General features: G+C 38.9%; 2 protein-coding genes across 3 annotated transcripts in view; one reads left to right on the plus strand and one right to left on the minus strand.

The window, feature by feature from the left end:
* avl9 (AVL9 homolog (S. cerevisiase)) overlaps positions 1-8207 on the plus strand; it is a 52967-nt gene extending 44760 nt beyond the window's left edge. For both annotated transcript variants that reach the window (XM_016239947.1, XM_016239946.1), the window contains 2 exons: positions 6398-6486; positions 7906-8207. In XM_016239947.1, the coding sequence (XP_016095433.1) occupies positions 6398-6486; positions 7906-8018 (202 nt within the window). In that variant the 3' untranslated portion in view covers positions 8019-8207. The remainder of the gene's footprint in view (positions 1-6397; positions 6487-7905) is intronic.
* Positions 8208-13990: 5783 nt separating this feature from the next.
* Positions 13991-21411, minus strand: part of kbtbd2 (kelch repeat and BTB (POZ) domain containing 2) — a 24802-nt gene continuing 17381 nt past the window's right edge. The window contains exons 4-5 of the mRNA XM_016239948.1: positions 16626-16791; positions 13991-16227 (exon numbers count right to left, since the gene is read on the minus strand). Of these exons, the coding sequence (XP_016095434.1) occupies positions 14671-16227; positions 16626-16791 (1723 nt within the window). The 3' untranslated portion in view covers positions 13991-14670. The remainder of the gene's footprint in view (positions 16228-16625; positions 16792-21411) is intronic.

A 21411-nucleotide genomic window follows, 5' to 3' on the forward strand; every position in this document is an offset into this window, starting at 1 on the left:
TTTTTTTTATAAAGAATAGAATTAGAATAGAGAGTGTTAGAGTTAGAGGGTCAAATAAAGATGGAAGAGATGTGTTTTTAGCCGATTCTTGAAGATGGCTAAGGACTCAGCTGCTCGGATTGAGTTGGGCAGGTCATTCCACCAGGAGTAAACATTTAATTTAAAAGTCAGAGAAAGTGATTTTGTGCTTCTTTGGGATGGCACAATAAATCGATGTTCACTTGCAGAACGCAAGCTTCTAGAGGGCACATAAGTCTGAAGTAATGAATTTAGGTAAAGGGGTGCAGAGCCAGTGGTGGTTTTGTAGGCAAACATTAATGCCTTGAATTGTATGCGAGCAGCTATCGGTAGCCAGTGCAAACTGATAAACAGAGGTGTGATGTGCATTCTTTTTGGCTCGTTAAAAATGTATCTTGCTGCCACGTTCTGGATTAATTGTAAAGGTTTGATAGAACTGGCTGGAAGACCTGCCAAGAGAGCATTGCAATAGTTCAGCCTGGACAGAACAAGTGCTTGAACAAGGAGTTGTGAAGCATGTTCCGAAAGAAAGGGCTTGATCTTCTTGATGTTGAATAAAGCAAATCTGCAGGACCGGGCAGTTTTAGCAATGTGGTCTGAGAAATATAATAATAATATATTTCATAAGCACTGATTTCCTAACACCTTAATCATAACAAAATGTTTTTAGAAGTCACGTATTAAAAAATGATTATTTGTTTAAAATTAAAGCAAAGTGTGCATCATGATGCTGGGATCTTCTCTGCAGAAAGCTCTTGAAAGCTTTTGAAAATAGAAATTAAAATAAATGCTGTAAAATACACTAAAATCCTGACAAAGACTGCAAGACACTTTTGACTTAATTGTGACCAGATCTCAAAATGTATCAGGTTAAAATGCTCAAGTGTGTAGAAGTACTTTTTGGACCAGTTCAAATTAAATGCATGTTGCATGCCCACAGTATTTTCTATGTAAACATGCAAATCTTGCTTTTAGTGGGCCAGAATGCACCGGTACGGCCATGTTCTATTAACAGTACTGGAAATTCTTCTTCTGAGTGAATTTGTGACAACGACCATGTTAACTCTTTGCACAAAGACCCAACCTTTGAAAACAACAAATCCAAAAGCCAATCCAATGCGAACTTTTAAGTATAAGCTAGACGAATACAAAAGCTTGAGCAGTGTAGTGCAATTGTATGTATGTGTGTAGTTGAGACAAGTCAAGTAGTGTTCAGCAGTTGTTCAGCTTTAGCAAAATAAGCTATTTTTCATTCTTGTAGTACATGAATAAATTGTCCTGTATAGCCTACCAGAGGGGATGAGTTCAAAGAGGTAGCGTGCAGGGTAGGTGGGGTCTCTGATAATTTGGAAGCTCTGTCCCAACATCTGGACAGGTAAATGTCGACTGCTGGAAACTGTGTACAGATGATGTTTTGGGCCATTTTGATAACACATTGCAGTGCCCTCTGTTCCTTTCTCATGCAGCTGGCGTTCCAGTATGTAATGCAGTATGGCAGTATACGCTCAAATGCACATCATTAAAAGTTCACAAGTTACTGTGGCAATCTTGCTTTCTTCAGTCTTCTCAAGAAGTAAAGGTGTTGTTGTGATTTTCCAATGACAGTGGAGGTGTGTGTAGCCCAAGGAAAGTCCTTTGTAATGTTAAACGCCAAGAATTTAAAACTGGGCACTCTCTCCACAGCCTCGCCATTTATGAGCACAACACTCAGATCAGTTCTCCTTGTCTTCCTAATATCCACCACTATCTCCTTTGTCTTCCTGGTGTTAAGGATGAGATTATTGGTGGAACACCAGGCTTTCAGATTTTGTACCTTGTTCGGAGTCCAGCTGCAGATTTTCCCAGTCTGTGGAGTTTGGATGCCAGGACTTTGGAAATGACCATATTAGCCTTTAAAGGGTTAGTTCACACAAAAATGAAAATTCTGTCATTAATTACTCACCCTCATGTCGTTTCAATCCCGTAAGACCTTCTTTCATCTTCGGAACACAAATTAAGATATTTTTGATGGAATCTGAGAGCTGTCTGACCCTGCATAGACAGCAATGCAACTGAAATGTTCTCAAGTCCAGAAACGTAGCAAGGAGATCTGTAAAATAATCCATGTGACATCAGTGGTTCATCCGCAATTATACGAAGCTACGAAAATACTTTTTGTGTGCAAAAGAAAAAAAAACGACTTTATTCAACAATTCGTCTTCTCCGCATCACCCTGGTGCCATTTTGGAGAATATCCGCTGGACGTAAATAATGTCAAGTCAAGTCACCTTTATTTATATAGCGCTTTTAACAATACCGATTGTGTCAAAGCAACTGTACAGAATTAATTAGGAAAATATTGTGTCATTAATGCAAAATGACAATAGTAAACACTCAATTTTTAAAGGCATTATTGAATTCAGTGATGTCATCATCCAGCTCAGTTCAGTTTAAATAGTATCTGTGCAATCAAGTCGACGATATCGCTGGAAATCAAGTGTCACCAACTAAGCAAGCCAGCGGCAAGGAACCAAAACTCCATCGGTGACAGAATGGAGAAAAAAACCTTGGGAGAAACCAGGCTCAGTCGGGGGGCCAGTTCTCCTCTGGCCAGACGAAATCAGCAGTTCAATTCCAGGCTGCAGCAAAGTCACATTGAGCAGAGGACTCGACTGCTTCTGTGGTTTTGTCCCGGTGGCAGTCTAGGAGACAAGGTCTTCACTCGGGATCTGTCTCTGGGGCTCATCTAGTTGACAAGGTCTCCGCTGACATTCAGGGCTGTAGAGGTCATCTCTAGGTGCTGATCCACCATCTGGGCTGGATACAGACTGGATCCGGGTGACTGCAGTGACCATCTGATCTGCAGTGATACAGACTGGATCTGGTGGCTACGATGACCTCGGAATAAGAAAGAAACAGACTAATATTAGCGTAGATGCCATTCTTCTAACGATGTAGCAAGTACATCGGGTGTTATGGGAAGTGTTCCCGGTTCCGGTTGTCCTAATTAATGCAGCCTAACAATCCTTTAACGGATTTGAATATTAGAAATGTGTTAGTGTGTTATGTGTAAGCCAGGTTAAAGAGATGTGTTTTTGATCTAGATTTAAACTGACAGAGTGTGTCTGTCTCCCAAACAATGTTAGGTAGATTATTCCAGAGTTTGGGCTCTAAATAGGAAAAGAATCTGCCACCCGCAGTTGATTTTGATATTCTAGGTATTATCAAATTGCCAGAGTGTTGAGAACACAGTGGACGTGGAGGACTATAATGCTCATTCAAATACTGAGGTGCTAAACCATTCAGGGATTTATAAGTAAAAAGCAAGATTTTAAAATCTATACGATGTTTAATAGGGAGCCAGTGCAGTGTTGACAGAACCGGGCTAATATGGTCATACTTCCTGGTTCTTATAAGAACTCTAGCTGCTGCATTTTGGACCATCTGGAGTTTGTTTCTTAAGCATGCAGAACAACCACCCAATAAAGCATTACAATAATCTAACCTTGAGGTCATGAACGTGTGAATTAACATTTCTGCATTAGACATTGAGAGCATAGGTCGTAATTTAGATATATTTTTGAGATGGAAAAAAGCAGTTTTACAAATGTTAGAAACGTCCTCTTCATTCACTGCTATGAATTGATGGCGGTCAGATAAGTACGATTTGAACCATGCTAATGCACTTCCATTAATGCCAACAAAGTTTTCTAGTTTTCTGGTCAATAGTGTCGAACGCAGCGCTAAGATTCAGTAGCCCTAATAGAGATATACAACCACGATCAGATGATAAGAGCAGGGCATTTGTAACTCTAATAGGAGCTTAGATGGAATAGGATCTAACTTACATGTTGTTGGTTTAGATGATTTAACAAGTTTATATAACTCTTCCTCTCCTATAGTAAAGAATGTGTGGAATTGTTCCTCAGGGGATCTATAGCACACTATCTGATGTGATACTGTAGCTGACGGCTGCATGGTTACAATTTTATCTCTAATAGTATCGATCTTGGAAGTAAAGTAGTTCATAAAGTCATTAATGCTGTGCTGTTGGGAAATGTCAACACCTGTTGATGCTTTATTTTTCGTTAATTTAGCCACTGTATTGAATAAATACCTGGGGTTATGTTTGTTTTCTTCTAAAAGAGATGAAAAGTAATCAGATCTAGCAGTTTTTAATGTTTTTCTGTAGGATAGGGTACTTTTCCGCCAAGCAATACGAAATACCTCTAGTTTTGTTTTCCTCCAGCTGCACTCAGTTTTCCGTGCTGCTCTCTTTAGTTTGCGAGTGTGCTCATACCACGGTGTCAGACTGTGTTCCTTAATCTTCCTTAAGCGTAAAAGGAGCAACCATATCTAAAATGCTAGAAAAGAGAGTCCATAGTTTGTTACATCATCAAGTTGTTCTGAGGTATTGGAAATGCTAAGGAATTGAGATAAATCAGGAAGATTACTTACAAAGCAGTCTTTTGTGGTAGAAGTGATGGTTCTACCATACTTGTAACAAGGAGTAGAATTTACAGTTTTAGCTATATGAAGGTTGCACAAGACTAGATAATGATCTGAGATATCATCGCTTGGCTGCATAATTTCAACACCATCAACATCAATTCCATGTGTTAAATCTAGAGTATGATTTTGACAATGAGTAGGTCCTGATACGTGTTGTCTAACCCCAAAAGAGTCCAGAATGTCTATGAATGCTGATCCCAATGCATCTTTTTCATTATCAACATGGATATTAAAATCACCAACAATTAAAACTTTATCTGCAGCCAGTACTAACTCGGATATAAAATCAGCAAATTCTAATAAAGTCTGTATGGTGCCCTGGTGGCCTGTATAAAGTAGCTAGTACAAACATCACAGGGGATTTATCATTAACACTTGTTTTTCTGGATAATGTTATATGAAGCGCCATTACTTCAAACGAGTTATATTTGAAGCCCACCCTCTGAGAAATACTAAAAATATTGTTATAAATTGTAGCATCACCTCCAAAGTGACAACGTATGCTGTTCTGTGTCAGCTGCGTCACACGGATACGCTGTTTCCATTCAGATCAGATCACAACAACGTAGGAAACAGATCTGGTGTGACGCAGCTGACACAGAACAGCATACGCTGTTTACGTCCAGCGGATATTCTCCAAAATGGCACCAGGGGGATGCGGAGGAAACTAATTGTTGAATAAAGTCTTTTTTTTTTTTTTTTTCGCACAAATGTATTCTCATAGCTTCATATAATTGCGGTTAAACCACTGATGTCACATGGATTATTTTACAGATCTCCTTGCTACGTTTCTGTACTTGGGAACATTTCAGTTGCGTTGCTGTCTATGCAGGGTCAGACAGCTCTCAGATTCCATCAAAAATATCTTAATTTGTGTTCTGAAGATGAACGAAGGTTTACGGGTTTGAAACGACATGAGGGTGAGTAATTAATGACAGAATTTTCATTTTTGGGTGAACTATCCCTTCAAGCAAAAATCAGCAAGCAGCATTCTGGCATGCAAGTTCAACCTATCCATGTGCCCCAAGGCACTGATCTATTCATCCATTAAGCAAACTGATACCGGTCCTAAGTGACCGGTGATGGTACTTGAAATTAGTGTAAAAATCAACTTCTTAAAGCACTTTGATATTAGAGGCACGAGTGCAATAGTTTGATAATAATTCAAGCAAGACGCACTTTGTTGTTTGGGGATAAGCATAATTGTTATAGTTTTAAGACAAACAGGCACAACAGAGCTGGTCAAGGGAGAGGTTGAAAAGGCTGGTAAAAACCTCTGTCAGCAGGTCAGTGCATACCCAAAGTACATACTCTGGAACACCATTGGGGCCAGACACTTACCTCACATTTACACTGTACTAAACCCTTCTGATCTTATCAATGTTCCGTGTCAATGGTTGATAATGTCAAGTGGCAGTGCAGGCCTGGCAACAAGCCCTACTGTTGATTTCTCTGTCAAATCAGGCAAAGAACATGTTAAAGGGGCTTTTCAGACCGATGAGCTTTGTAAAAATCGACGCGTTTCAGAAAGGCGGGGCATATAACAAGGAGAAACAATAATGTACAGTATGTGGAAAATGTGTTTATGCGGTTTAAGGTTCAAAAAACACATTTCATTACACCAAATACACAAAATAATGTTCTTTTTAGCAACATCATATGACCCCTTTAAATTCCTCTGCCATACAGACATTGACATTTATGGATATTATAATTCCTTTTGTAGTCTGTGACAGTTTGTATGCCTTGTTGCCACATACATTGGGGATTGTTGTTATTGAAGCTGTCCTCAGTCCTGTGTTTATAATTACATTAACCATGGGTCAATTGTGAAATTGTTCAAGTAAAATTGGAAATTTTTTGTGATAGCTCTCTCCTGATATTTCAGTTCAATGCAGAACAGTGAGCGTGGGAAGAAGATCGGGAACGCTGTGATGTCGACTAGCAGAAGTGTTGTGCAAACAGGAAAGGCTGTCGGTAAGATGCACCATAGATTAAATTGTTCACTTGTTAATTCTTTCTTATTTAACATTAAGATTATGTCACATACAATCTGTTCCAGCAGTACAAAAGAGCCACAGCCTGATAGTGCAGTGCTTTGTGAAAGTATTCCTACCCTACATTTTATTGTCATATTTTGCCATATGCTAATACATTGAAACTAAAGGCTAAAATGCTTTGAATTATTTTTTCCATGTCAGTCAATGTTCCGCGGCCCATAATGACAAATCAAAAACACTTGTGAAAAAAATTATAGCAATTTATTAGAAGCAAAACTGAAATAATTACATAGCATTACTCATTACTGCAGCCTTTTTGGGAACACTGCAACAGGCTTTGCCCATCTGGATTTGGTGATTTTGTGCCATTCTTCACTGTAAATCCTCTCAAGCTGTGTCAGGTTGGGTGGGGATCCACTGTGGGCAGTCATTTACAGGTTTCTCCAGGGATGTTTTACTGGGTTCACATCCAGGCTCTAGCTGAGCCATTCAAAGCCATTCTTGCATTGTCTTGATAGTGAAAACACATGAAAGACACAGAGGAGAGGCTCCCATCTGGCCACTCTGCCCTCATGCCAATCACATTGCAGTGATGGTTGTCCTTCTGTGAGTTTCTCCCATCTCCACATATGATCTGGAGTTAAACCAGAATGACCATCAGGTTCTTGGTCACCTCTCTTACCAAATCCGTTTTTCCCAGATTTTTCAGTCCAACCAACTCTAGGAAGAGTCCTGGTTGTTCAAAACTTCTTCCATTAAGAATTATAGAGGCCATTGTGTTCTTGTGAACCTTCAATGCAGTGAATTTTTTTTAAGCCTTCCCAGATCTGTGCCTGTATCAGAGCCTGTATTGCTTTTGGGAAATGCACCCGATTAGAATATTTAAGGAATTGTCCCAAGCACTGTTCAGATAAACGTCTTTAGAGCTTTGCAGGTTGTTATTTTGACCTCATGGCTTAGTTTTAGCTCTGATATGCATTTTCAGCTGTTAGATCTATATAAACAAATGTGACATTTTCAAATCATGTTCAATTAATTGAACTTGTTCAATGTTAATTCCAATCAAAGTTTAGAAATATCTAAAATATCTCAAAGAACCAGAGCAATTGTAATGTTCTTTAAGTAAATTTCAACTATAGAAAACAAGATTTGTTTTTAATTAACAGTTATCACAGATCTGTTTTTAGTTAGTCATATTATTGCTTTGCTTTGTCTTAAAAAATAAAAATATACATTATGGTTACATATGAATGAATGCTTTTACAAGGCACTGTGGTTTTGTCATGTGTGCCCTGAAGTAAGTTACTCAAACATCCTGTGTTATTGGTTGAATGTTTTGTCCACACCGGGTTTTATAGCAATTATTTCTTGCTTGGCTTTCAATATTTTATTTTAGGTCAGTCAGTAGGTGGAGCTTTGACCGTCGCTAAATCAGCCATGTCGTCCTGGTTCTCCATGCTGGCTCAGCCGACCGCAGCAGTCAGTGCATCTCCACAGTCTGCAGATTGACATCTGCTGTACTAAATAATGAAGAAAATATGCAGACATTGCACACATCTCTGTTGTTATATGAAAATGAAGAATGTTAGAAAGCAAGAGAGAATGAAAAAATGTTAAATAAAAAGAGTTTTAGAACAGCTAGCTGTATTTTAGGTTTAGTACTTGTAGTAGTTTCATGTAAAAAAAAAAAAAAAAAAACTGGAATAATGAAAGCATTTTCTTCTTCCTGTGACAAAATCCACTTATTTCAGGTGTTCAGTTTTGGATTGTTTAGGTTTTGGGTCTCACCTTTGTAAATCTTGAAGCCTGTCTATTCTGAGATCAGGTTACCAAATGTTTTTATAGGTATTTTCCTACAAATAGCACACAGATAATACCTAATGGCGTATGAAAAAACATAATATTATGTCACATTCAGTCTATGTTGCTTGTTGAAGTGGTCACTGTCCACGTATCTTACAAATAAAAACAGTGAAACTAAAGAGTTTGTTCATAAATTGGACCTATGTTGTGATCAAATCAAGAACTATAACACAATAAAGAGAATGAAATTTAACAAATGTTTTACAAATCTTTGTATTTTTTCAAAGTATTAATGAAAATGATCCAGGAGTAAATGTTTACAGGCCTCTCATTTATGTGGTTCTTGAGTTCATCACTTGGAGGTGTAATGTGACATACCCAGGTAAGTTTATGGATAATTTAATCTCTGGAGCAGATGGTTTCAGTGTTACTTTACTTCAGAGGTCAGAGTGCATGCATGCCCTATTGATGAGCCTCCAGTATGATTGTGAACAAATATAGTGATGGTCGAGGAGCGCTAAAACTCGTGGATTCGGATGGCGATTTATTCACAGTGGAGAAGCCAGATCCGGGAACGCGCTGCTCACGTGGCCAGTCACATAATTGTCTGCTGTAAATAAAATGAATTTTATTAACAAACGTATTATTATTATTGTGTAAAATGTATTTTAAAATACTTTGGTGTAGTACTCTGCAATGAGACTCAGACTCAGCTAAGAACTTGCCACTAGTTTAACAGCTCTAACTAATGTTACAATATAACAGGATCCAATTTTGTGCTTGTCAACACTATTGATCCGAGGTGCGTTTCCCAAAAGCATTGTTAGCTAAATATGGTGGTCAGTTCCATTGAACTCTATTGGTAACGACAGAACTTGCAACCATAGTTGCTTTTGGGAAATGCACCCCTGATTAGAATATTTAAGGAATTGTCCCAAGCACTGTTCAGATAAACGTCTTTTATGAACTGTACATGATAAATGTGCCATCTTACTTTCATCATGTCATGAATTTGTACATGCCATTTTAATCATGTGCAGTATGAGTGATAGGATTAAATGATTGTGTAAAATTTAATTATGTCTGTCTGTAAACTAGTAAGTTCAACCTTTAGTCCAAACATTTTTGCTCTCACATATTGTATTACCATCTCTTTATCAAATAATCAGTCAAGCATCAGATTTTAAAGGGGTCATATGATGCGATTTCAATTTTTCCTTTCTCTTTGGAGTGTTACAAGCTCTTGGTGCATAAAGAAGATCTGTAAAGTTGCAAAGACTAAAGTCTCAAATCCAAAGAGATATTCTTTATAAAAGTTAAGAGTCAGCCACGCCTACCTAAAACAGCTCGTTCTAACACGCCCCCACATATCTACCTCACTATGTGGGAAGATTTGCATAACGCCGCCCAAATGTTCACGCAAATAAAGAAGGCATAACTTTTATTCTCGCTGTAGTATTGTAAACTATGGCGCCATGTCGTAAAGACGCTGTGTTGCTTCGTTGTGAAAGCGAAACTACTTTGTTTGGCCTTCCAAAAGAGGACGATATCTGCTTTGTCATGCCTGGCGCTGATCCGTGCTGGTTGCTGAGGAAATACTACAACTTTGCGCTGTGGATCGCCGGATCGGCTTTCACCGTGGACGGGAGTCCAGCCCGGACTTGTCACATGTCTTTCTGGACGCTCCTTCGTCAAAATCGCCGGCCGCACCGTTCTCAAGCCCACCGCCTCTGCTCACTCTAACCCTCCCGCCGTTCCTCACGCTAGCCCCCCGGCCTCTGCTCACTGTAGGCCGCCGTGTGTGACACAGTTCTGTTGTGAAAGCGAAACTACCTTGTTTGGCCTTCCAAAAATGGACACGACTAGAAATCAGTGGTTAAGTTGTATTTACAACACTGTTCCAGAACACGTCAACCCAAATATTCGGATGTGTCCATCTCGTCGCTCCGGTTGGACAGGGCATCATCACAATATGGTGAGGGGCGTAACATTTCCATCTCACGCTTGAGGTATTCGGCCAATCACAACTCACTGGATAGCTGGCCAATCACAGCACACCTCGCTTTTTCAGATGAAGCGAGATGACGAGATGAGCTTTGTAAAAATCGACGCGTTTCAGAAAGGCAAGGCATAGAGGAGAAACAATAATGTACAGTATGTGGGAAATAATGTTTTTTGAACCTTAAACCACATAAACACATTTCATTACACCAAATACACAAAATAATGTTCTTTTTAGCATTATCATATGACCCCTTTAAAAGCTAGAAGAATTCTAGTTCATGTGTGACACTGGGTGTCAAACTCAATTCCTGAAGGGCCATAGCCCTGCAGAGTTTTGTTCCAACCCTGCTCCAACACCCATACCATGTAGTTTTTGAACAAGCCTGAAGGACTTGATTAGTTGGATCAGGTGTGTTTAATTAGGGTTGAATCTAAACTCTGCAGGGCTCCGGCCTTCCAGGAATTGAGTTTGACACCCCTACACTGAAACTCAAGTCAAGATGTGTTATTAATTAATGACTGGCTAAAGGTACCACATAAACATACACATCCAAAACCCCTCATTGGCTAAGCTGGACATAGGTCAATTTGATGGCATACAGCAATTATCAGCAGGCTCTAAGGAGGTGACACTAATTGGCCAGACCACATTTCCATGCTAACTAGCCAAACATTCACCTCCGGGATTTAGTACATTTAAAAGATCTTTTAGGAATACTATGCAGAATAGTATCATGTAGGATTTCAAACATGTCCACACACTTATGGTATGAGATTGTTTTTCATCTACATTTCAGTTTAACCATTTAAAATTCATTATTGATGTGCTCATTGAAATTATTTTATGCTCTACGTATGTTTTAAAAACTTTATAGTAGTTAAAATAATACTTTAGACAATTATAAATGTACAGGATGCATGTCAGATCAGACAAAAATATATTTTCCAAGTATGACATTAATGTAATTAAATTTTGTTGACAGACATCATTTATTTTCTTTAAAGTGATGCACTTCAGTAAATGGACTTCATTATACAGTATACTGTGTTTCCTGAATTGAATCCTTCAGAAAGTGTCCTGATCTTCAAAACTTTCCATCAGACAATGTAAAGATTTCCTGCTGTTGGTCAACGATTTTTTATTTGGTCTTGCCACATAATTATAAGAAAAAATGCCTTTTTTTTGAGAAACACCACTCCCTGACAATCCTTTATATGTAGCTGCCAAAGTATTTAAAGAGTCTGAATACATATGCAAACAAGAGATGGAAGTTGTTTATTTTTATTACATTTGCAAACCATGTTAAATATGATTCAACTGCACTCCAGTAAAACTGAGGCACATAGTATGAAACCTTTCTACATTCTTTTTTCCCCCCATACAAATAAGTTACGCAACGTATTTGCCATCCATGTAATCAGATATGAAATCAGATTAATCAACTTCTACCGTTTTAAAATTGTTTGATGGAGGCAGGCGTGCGTTCATATCTGTCAAGCAACTGTGCATATATAATCTCTTATAATGCAGCAATCAATTTTTAGAACAACAGACTTTATAAATACTTCACTAATAAATAGGTAATTACATACGGTCTATTTTAAAACTGCCAAAAGCTCAGCCACATCTGGAGGAAATGCTGGCAAGTTATCAGCTGTCAAGCTGTTAGCAATCAAAGTCTGGGCCCAATATACGGAAATATTTATAACCGGTTCATGCAAACTTTTTTATTTTTTTTATTGTCTCTCTGGCAAGAAATATACTATGCAAGGGCTTTTGAAATGGTTAACCCAGGGTCACTCTGAACCCCAGGTAAACGGAATCCTGTGTTACCTTTCACTGCTCAAAATTTACCCAGGATGAACCATTTTTAAGATGACATTTCACACTATACATTCCTAAACCCTCGGCTAACATTCTTATTTGCATATTTGCTGTGTCAGTGTCATTTATAGGACAAAAGCAGCAAACATCCCGTTTACATGCATTGTGTATCCTCAATAGGCCAAACTGCCGACTGTACTATCAAGTTTTTCCTGAATGGACTTCTGACCATAAAGGTAAGAATAAAACGGTCTCTTCACTCCAATTCACATTTTTTCTAACACTATTGACGTTTTCCCTGAAACAAATGCTGAAACTGTTTATACAATGCAAATTGTTTCCGTGACTGTCCAAAGCACATGCATATGAGGTTGTCTGTTGCTAAGCATCTAGCCTCAACATTTTAACACTGGCACACATATACATTTGGCCCCGCAATGCAGGATTAACACCGCAAAAGTGGTGCTAACCCTGCTCCAGAGCAAAGATTCATAACCCCGGGTAAAAAAGCACTTCTAAATTACAAGGGTGAAACATACCTTTATGTTTAGAATAACGATAACCCAGGGATAAGAACAGTGTGAAAAGCCCTACAGTCACCACAAATGCTACACATGCTTGAGTTAACACATTTTTGTGTTGAGAAAAAAAAAATGTCAGAGTGGCATTTTTTCCCTCCATTTCATTCATGGTAATGCAAAAGTTTTGCAAAGGTCTTGATGAGAAATTTTTATCAATTAAGCATATTTACAACTGTTGTACTTGTTGGACCACCCTCATCTAAATGACCCAAGCAACAGAAAGAGTCTCAATATTATTTTATAACAAGTTATTACAAATAATAGTATGAAATGATGAAAACCAAAAAGGAGGGTTCAGTTTGGCAGGAAAGAACAACTTTGTACACACTATTGCACAAATACAGCAGCAAATTATGATTTCCCCCCCCCCAGTAAGATAACCATAATATTAGAACAAACATTATGATCCAGGGCAACAAAGCATTAAGGGGAATTTGAAGATGCTTCATGGTGACTCAAGAGTAAAGCTTGTTTTATTTATCTTTTACCGGTTTCAATTCAGTTCCACACTTTCAGTATCTAAACGTACATAAATCTGAACATGATGGAGAATGAAAACTGTGGTAGGCACTTCCTGCATTCGTCTCATGGAGGACAAACACAGGAACTTGGAGAAAATTATGCCTAAAGAAACAAAAAAAAGAAATTCCTTTGCAAAGTACATACACACGTATGTATGTATGTATTGCATGCATGCATGCATGCATGCATGTATGTATGTATGTATGTACATACACACGCACGCATGTATGTACATGTGTGTGTGTGTGTGTGTGTGTGTGTGTATATATACACACATATACACATATATACACACACAAGATTGAGTGAGGGAGGGAGAAATAAATGATATGGTAAACAGAGCAGGAAACAAGACTGGTAAGCACCCTGAGGTATCGCTAGTGTGTTTGTGGTTGTAAGTGTGAAACCTATCCTTTTAAGAGGTCAAATTATGTCATATCTAAGATGGGTCAACAGACAGACCACAGAGAACATGAACTATGATAATACAGCACAACAATAACATCAAAATCAATATCAAGCAAATCACCAAACCAGCGGCGAACCAAAACATCAAAAATGACATTCAGTACAAAATATCCCGCCAACCCCATAAAACTCTTGTTACCCTGGTGATATTTAGGAGAAAGGTGAGCTCTGGTTGTACAGTTGCCAGAGGTTTAATCGCATCATTCGCACCATCAAATTGTTAAAACAGTATGATGAGAGCATACACACGCACGCATGTATGTACATGTGTGTGTGTGTGTGTGTGTATATATACACACATATACACATATATACACACACAAGATTGAGTGAGGGAGAGAGAAATAAATGATATGGTAAACAGAGCAGGAAACAAGACTGGTAAGCACCCTGAGGTATCGCTAGTGTGTTTGTGGTTGTAAGTGTGAAACCTATCCTTTTAAGAGGTCAAATTATGTCATATCTAAGATGGGTCAACAGACAGACCACAGAGAACATGAACTATGATAATACAGCACAACAATAACATCAAAATCAATATCAAGCAAATCACCAAACCAGCGGCGAACCAAAACATCAAAAATGACATTCAGTACAAAATATCCCGCCAACCCCATAAAACTCTTGTTACCCTGGTGATATTTAGGAGAAAGGTGAGCTCTGGTTGTACAGTTGCCAGAGGTTTAATCGCATCATTCGCACCATCAAATTGTTAAAACAGTATGATGAGAGAAATTAAATATTTATGTTTCAAACTTGCTATGAGAATGATCAAAACTACAAGTGTCGGAAATGGGTCAAAATTTGAATTAAACATTTTAGATTGCAAATAAACTTTTGATCTCCATGAACACGCTAGGCATTAAGGGAAGACCGTCACCTTTCCTCTCAAAACAGAAGAGCATTATTCCAGAACAGTGGATAAATTACAGGTTAGTTTTAAAAACGACACCATTAACTATACATGAGGCAGTGACACCATGTCCTCATCCACCTCAAACTCCTCAGCTCCATCAGGAGAGAAGAGGTAAGTGGGTGGCTTCCAGGGAGATTCATCAAGGCAGGACGGGTATAATTTACCCACGGCACAGCGGAAATCTTTGCCGAGATCCCAGAGCACACGTTCTGACACTGGCTGCCGCAAGGACCAGCAATCGAGCTCCAGGTCGTACTGATAGAGAGCATACTTTGCCCGCTCATTTAAGTGTGTCTCACGTATAAAGATGCATAGCGTATTCAGTAGCACCACAGCACGCACACAGGGGTCAGAATATCTCTTGGCTGGGATGTTAGCAGCCAGACGCCATTCGTTTTTGTTGACATCGTATATTTCTACCGTAACGGAGGAGCCATCAATAGTGCTGGTTGGCAGACGCAAACCCGAGTTGCCCACCACATGCAGACCACCAATATAGAAGATGAGTTCACCTAATGCAGCGGCTGAAGCAAAGCAGCGACTAGTCTGCCGCATAGCCATTTCCACCCAAGTGTCAGCTCGAGGGAAGTAGCAGTACATGAGGTCATGTGTCATGACATAGATGCAGTCCCGGGCCATTACCGCTGTGCTCCAACTCCACGCGCAGGGAAGAGGGCTGCTCAAGCTCCATTCGTCCCGCTCGCAATCGTAGCATTCCACTGTGCGCTTATTTAACTCACCACCTACATTATCACCACCAATAGCGTAAATGAAACCCTGACAATACACCAGTGATGGTTTAGTACGAGCATATAGCATTGGCGTTTTGGCCACCCATGCATTCTGCTGGGCATCCAGCCAGTAGAAGCTGTCCACTGAACAGTAGGCAGCCTGCAGTTTGCCACTTTTGCTGCCGTGGGTAGCTAGAGTGCTCTTCAGTGGTATCTGTCCACCGGCAATGAACACATCATTGTCTGGGGTGACCAATGTCCCAACCTTCTGCAAGTCTCCAGGCAGGCTACACAGTTTGTAGACCTTCTCTGCTTGAGGGCTGTAACAGACCACTGTGTGACGTGGCCCTATCACGACTGGGTGGCTTTCAGCTGGTGGTTCAGCCTCTACAAAAATGAGCATTTCTTCCTTGGTCATTCCCAGTCTGGGCTTAAAAAACTTTGGCATAGACTTGTACAGGCCTTGCACTACCACTGATTTGTCGTTTGGTGGAAGACCTTGGAACCAGGCACGTTGGGTCACCTCAGAAAGCGCATCAATTCGAATCTGGCTAAGGACGGAGGAAAGATACTGAGAACGTGCTTCCATGTTGTATTCCAGCCACAGCATGGCCGCCTCACGTACCGTTTCCTCTTTCTCCACATTGAGATTATCGCTGCTCAGGAGGTCCAGCAAAAGCTCGTGCGAGAGCTGCAGGAAAGCCTCCTGTCGGTAGACGACAGGAAATTTGTGCTCCACCATGCGCTTAGCACTTTGCTTCAACTCTGTGCAACTAAACAGGTCACCGATGCTTAGCATGCGGACGCAGTTTTCAGCAGTGATTTTTTTGACCAAGTATTCTCGACACTGCAGTAAAACATCCTCCACCTGAAAGAAAGACAATGAAAGCCAGAAATAAGTAGACATAAACACATTGATTAACAATATTGTAAATATTGAGATTTTCTGACTGTCCCACTTCTAAAAGGTCACTGAAATTCCATTATGATCAGTCATTCCCTGTTGACCAGTTGTTTTGTGGACATTTTAGAAAAATGCTAGTGTGCCGCTCAAACTCTGCAACAATGGCATGTCGTGATGGTAATGTATGACCCATAGGTTTTGTGAGTGAAACAAGTGGTAAACTTGGTAAAACAAGTCAATGTGAGAGCTTTGTGCATGTATGTAAAGGGTAAAATGACAAAACATGAGCAAGTAAGTATGTGAGAGGAAAAGTTGTAATGTTAACGTTAACCCATGGAAGAATGTGTGCACGTATTCCCAACCTGAAGAAAACAGGCCGTCTCGTAGAGAGGTTCCACAGTGGTGTCGTTGATGACTAAGTTCCCGGTGTAAGCATAGGTTATGATGGTCTGCAGTGTGATGGGGTCAACATTTCTAAGATGAACATGTGTCTGTTTGCTCTCACTGAGCCCACTCATAAACATAGCCCTACAGAAACAGAGAAACAGGAAAAACAACACTGTTTAAAACAAAGACCCTCAAAAAAAATTACACTTTCAAATGTGTCAACTCTTGAGTCATCGATTAAAGTTCTCACGATTCTAAAGAAAATGATTCTGTGGACTAATTTACAAAACCTAAACATTAGGCTACTAAACAAAACAACATGTACTTTACTAGAGGTCTGACAAAATTATCTTTGTCCCAACCTACTTAAAATGCAAGTATGTGGATCAAAAATATTATTTAGTGTTAAATTATATTTTATGGTGTCTTTGTTACGGTGTAATTACACATTTAAGTACCGAGTAATATTAATTAACTACATGTACTTACTATATGGTTATGGTTAGGATGAGGGTTTGGTTTATAGTAGGGATGCACCGAAATGAAAATTCTTGGCCGAAACCGAAAACCGAAAAAGAGGAAACCAAGGCCGAAATAGTTAGTTGCATATAATTATGCATAATTTAGTGTTGCTATTACTACAGCAAGTACATGAAACATGTAACAAGGACACCATAAAATAAAAATATTAGTGAGTAAATTACTGAATTTTCATTGTTGTGTGAATCATATAGTCAAAGAAAAATAAGTTGTGAAGGGGTAAATAAACTCCAAACATTAAAAGAAGGACAGCAAAATAAGGGTTACAAAACCCCTTACCTGAAATCAGAGGTGGAAAGTAACAAATTACAATTACTTTTCTTACAGTACATTTTTATTTAGTTAGTTAGTTCTATTTTGAGTATAATTAAACTGTGGTTCTTTTACTTGGGAGTTGAATAAAAATTAGGCCCCTATGTATTCAACTTCACTACATTTATTTTTTCACCAAAAGTACAAAAAGAGAAAAAGTATTTGAATAGGCACATTTCAAACTACTGGGGTGGTGACCAGCACTTCAGGTGATAAAATTCAGGCAATAAGTCTAACTCAAAAACTTACAGTTCAGCTGGAGGCCAGAGCAATAAAGTGACATTCACTCACTGGCTGGTTGAATCAATACTGCTAATGTTACAATATTTTTAGTGAATGTGAGCGGTGTTCATATTGTGATTTTCAATTGTAATTCGGGCTGTGCGATATGGATAGAAAAAAATCATGATCAATATTACGATTTTGATTTCAAAAGGAAACCGATTGGAGCTTTATCAAAATGTTGTAACAGTCTCTCAAATAACAGAACCTAGAACAATGTGTTGTAAGGCCAGTCTGTTCCATTCTCTCGCTCTATTTAGGTGTACAGCATTCTGATTGCACACTGACGCTTAAAATGCTACAATGCCTCTGCTTTGCAGCGTGTCTGTACAAAGCGTGATTAATCTATGGGGTTTTTTTCAGCACACGACAATATCATCATCACTAATACAGTTGGAAAGATTTCAGAATGCCCATAGTAAACATTTAAACAAAGCCAGATAATTCATAACGAAATACAATACAGTACATTTTAATTGTTTTAATGAAGTCTCTAATGCTCTTCAAGGCTACATTTATTTGATCTAAAACAAAGTAAAAACAGTAATACTGTGAAATATTATCATTTAAATTGATTTTCTTTTTGAATATTCCATTTGAAAAAATGTAATTTATGCCTATGATACAAAGCTGAGTTTTCAGCATCATTACTCCAGTCTTCCGTCTCACGTGATCCTTCAGAAATAATTATAATATGCTGCACAATTATTATTGGTGCTCAGTTATTAATAATTGTTCTTATTTTAATGCATGTTAAAAAGTTTTTGCGGTTTAATATTTTATGGAAACATTTTTTTCCAGGATTCTTTGATGAATAGAAAGCTCAAAAGAACAGCATTTATTTGAAATTTTGTAACATTGTTTTTACTGTCACTTTTGATTAGTTTAAATGCATATTTGCTGAAAAAAAAAAAAGCATCGATTTTTATTAAAGGGATCATCGGATGCCCATTTTCTACAAGTTGATCTGATTCTTTAGGGTCTTAATGAAAAGTCTGTAACATAGTTTGGTTAAAATTTCTCAATAGTAGTGTAATACAACACTGTTTTTACAGTCGTTTTTACTGTCACTTTTGATTAGTTTAAATGCATATTTGCTGAAAAAAAAAAAGCATTGATTTTTATTAAAGGGATCATCGGATGCCCATTTTCTACAAGTTGATCTGATTCTTTAGGGTCTTAATGAAAAGTCTGTAACATAGTTTGGTTAAAATTTCTCAATAGTAGTGTAAAACAACACTGTTTTTACAGTCAAAAACTCTGTCTACAGCACGCTGTTGTATTGCATTCTGCTTTAAATGCAAATTAGCTCTCCTCACCCCACCCCTCTCTTCCGAGCCGCTCTCTGAGAGACAGTAAACTTTAGCCGCATTCATCGTAAAACTCGCTAAATAGCACATTATTAGGAAAGGCGGTTTGCAAAGATTCATTAAAACAAACCTTACACTCACTTCTTCTGGAGGTGAAGCTGGATCATGAATGATTTGTTCAAACTTAAGCCATATTCAGACGGGACTAGTTTTACAGGGGGACGTCAGAGAAATTTCTGTTTCACAGATGTACTTTGAGATTTTAATCCTGTCCGAATCTGCCATGTCTGTCTTTTTCTCACACGACCACTATAAAAACTCCAGAGCAAATTACCTACTGTTCTTCTGCAAACTCAGCAGTCCTCAGAGAAATCTAATCCCGTCCGAATGGTACGAATCCACTTCATATATATATATATACACACACACACACACACACACACACACATAGGAGTGACTCTTGAAGGACCACATCCTCTTGTACCACTGTTTGAAGAATTTATCTTCCAGAATCTGGCAGTAAGTTTTGGGAGTTCATTTTTAGTCCATCTCGAGATTTTATCTGTAGAAGATAACCTGCTTAATAATTATGCATACCTGAATATAAGGCGTTTTTCACTTCCAGCCTTCATGAACAATGATATATAGATTATAAGTGATTAAATACAAGATTAATAGTAGTTAAGATTGATGTTGTTTGGAATTGGCAAAATGTGCTTGGAAAAAAATATCAGAATATCAACTTGCATAATAATTATGCATGCACTGTATTTTTCCTCTTCTGCTGTCGTGGTAATGCAAGAAATGTTGTGAATTGTTGTCAAGGCAGCCAATCAGAATTTAGCAGCCTCATCTCTGATTGTCTGGAATTATGGCATATTGTAACGCTGGGTTGTATTGAGCAAGCCAGCTGTTGGCATTTAGAGAGCACTGAGGGCGGGCATCAAGGGAGCAAGCTAGTGAAAATTTGCACGTGCAAAAGAGAAGGTCTGCACACATCCAAAAACTTATTTTAAATGCAAAATGTATTTTTGTGCGCTCAAAATACTTTTTCTTTGCGAAAACGAACATTATCTAAAAAAAACTCAGATCGTGAATTGTGGCAGAGATCTAAGCCTATACAGTACTTGGTACCTGGTACTTTTTTTAGTACCACCTCGGTTGAGGTTCCAAGTGAACCGTACCATTACCAAAATGTGACGTGTAAACTCTGCTGATCACGGATTGGCCGGAGAGAATCGTCACTACCTGCGTCACTGAACTTACGACACAAACACAACAGAACTGCTAGATTTAAATCAGCACAGCCAGCGAAGGATCGAACGCAACTGTTTTGAACGAGCACTCCTTTTTTAACAACCAAAAAGTGGCTGTTTCGCTGTCTGTTGAGGAAGTACAGACGTTCCTCTCATTGATAGCAAAGGAGCGGATCCAGCAAGAGCTTGATGGGGCGGCACGGAATGAAAAAGTTTTTCAGGAGTCGCGGCAATAGAGGTGGACCAAGTATAAACGACATGTGAATAATCCCGCCCACTCTAAAGCGGTACTGAACTGCAGTGGAAACGCAAACTGAGCCGAGCCGTGCCGTGCCGTGTCGTACCGTACTGAGCCGTGCCGAGCCGAGTCGTACCACGCAATGGAAAAGCTCCATAAGGGTGTACTCACACTAGGCACGGTTGCCTTGAACCGAGCGCGATTATCGCCCTCCCCCGGTGGCCTGCACTCACACTTGCACTAAACATTCAGGGCCGGAGCACACTTACGTCATGTATGAGACAACAGAGAAAACCACTTTAAATAATATTCTGTCGAATAATTAATAATAATGAATTTATGCTGTGCATTGATTTTCACTTGTACATATCAGAAAATTATTACGGAGGCAGCTGATGTTAATGAAATAATTTGCAGCTTTACTCGCAAACTACATTTCCTGTTCATCAATAAGGTAAGAACCAGAGCCATTATAAACCTAAATATACTTGATTAAATTAAATTAATTGAAAAGTGTAGTGTAGTAACAAAATATGTTTGTGGTCGTAATGATGACAGTAGCGCACACAAAATAGTATCTGTTCTGTGCTCTGGCGCGGTTAGTGCTCACACTGCACGCATACCGCGCCCGAGCCCAACCGAACCGTACCCTGGCCCACCTCTTCTAACCTCTTCAAAACTTTTCTTTTGCCTTGTGAACTGCCTGAGCCTTAATGATTCTGTTTCTTTACATGTATTTGCTTAGGTAGGCTACTGACCGTTGCATGCAATCATGAAATACAGCATTTTTTTAAATTGACTATTTGTTGTGGGGGGGGGGGGG

Source organism: Sinocyclocheilus grahami, unplaced genomic scaffold, assembly GCF_001515645.1.
Source record: "Sinocyclocheilus grahami isolate Dianchi unplaced genomic scaffold, SAMN03320097.WGS_v1.1 scaffold578.1, whole genome shotgun sequence".
In the NCBI taxonomy this organism is placed as follows: Eukaryota; Metazoa; Chordata; class Actinopteri; order Cypriniformes; family Cyprinidae; genus Sinocyclocheilus; species Sinocyclocheilus grahami.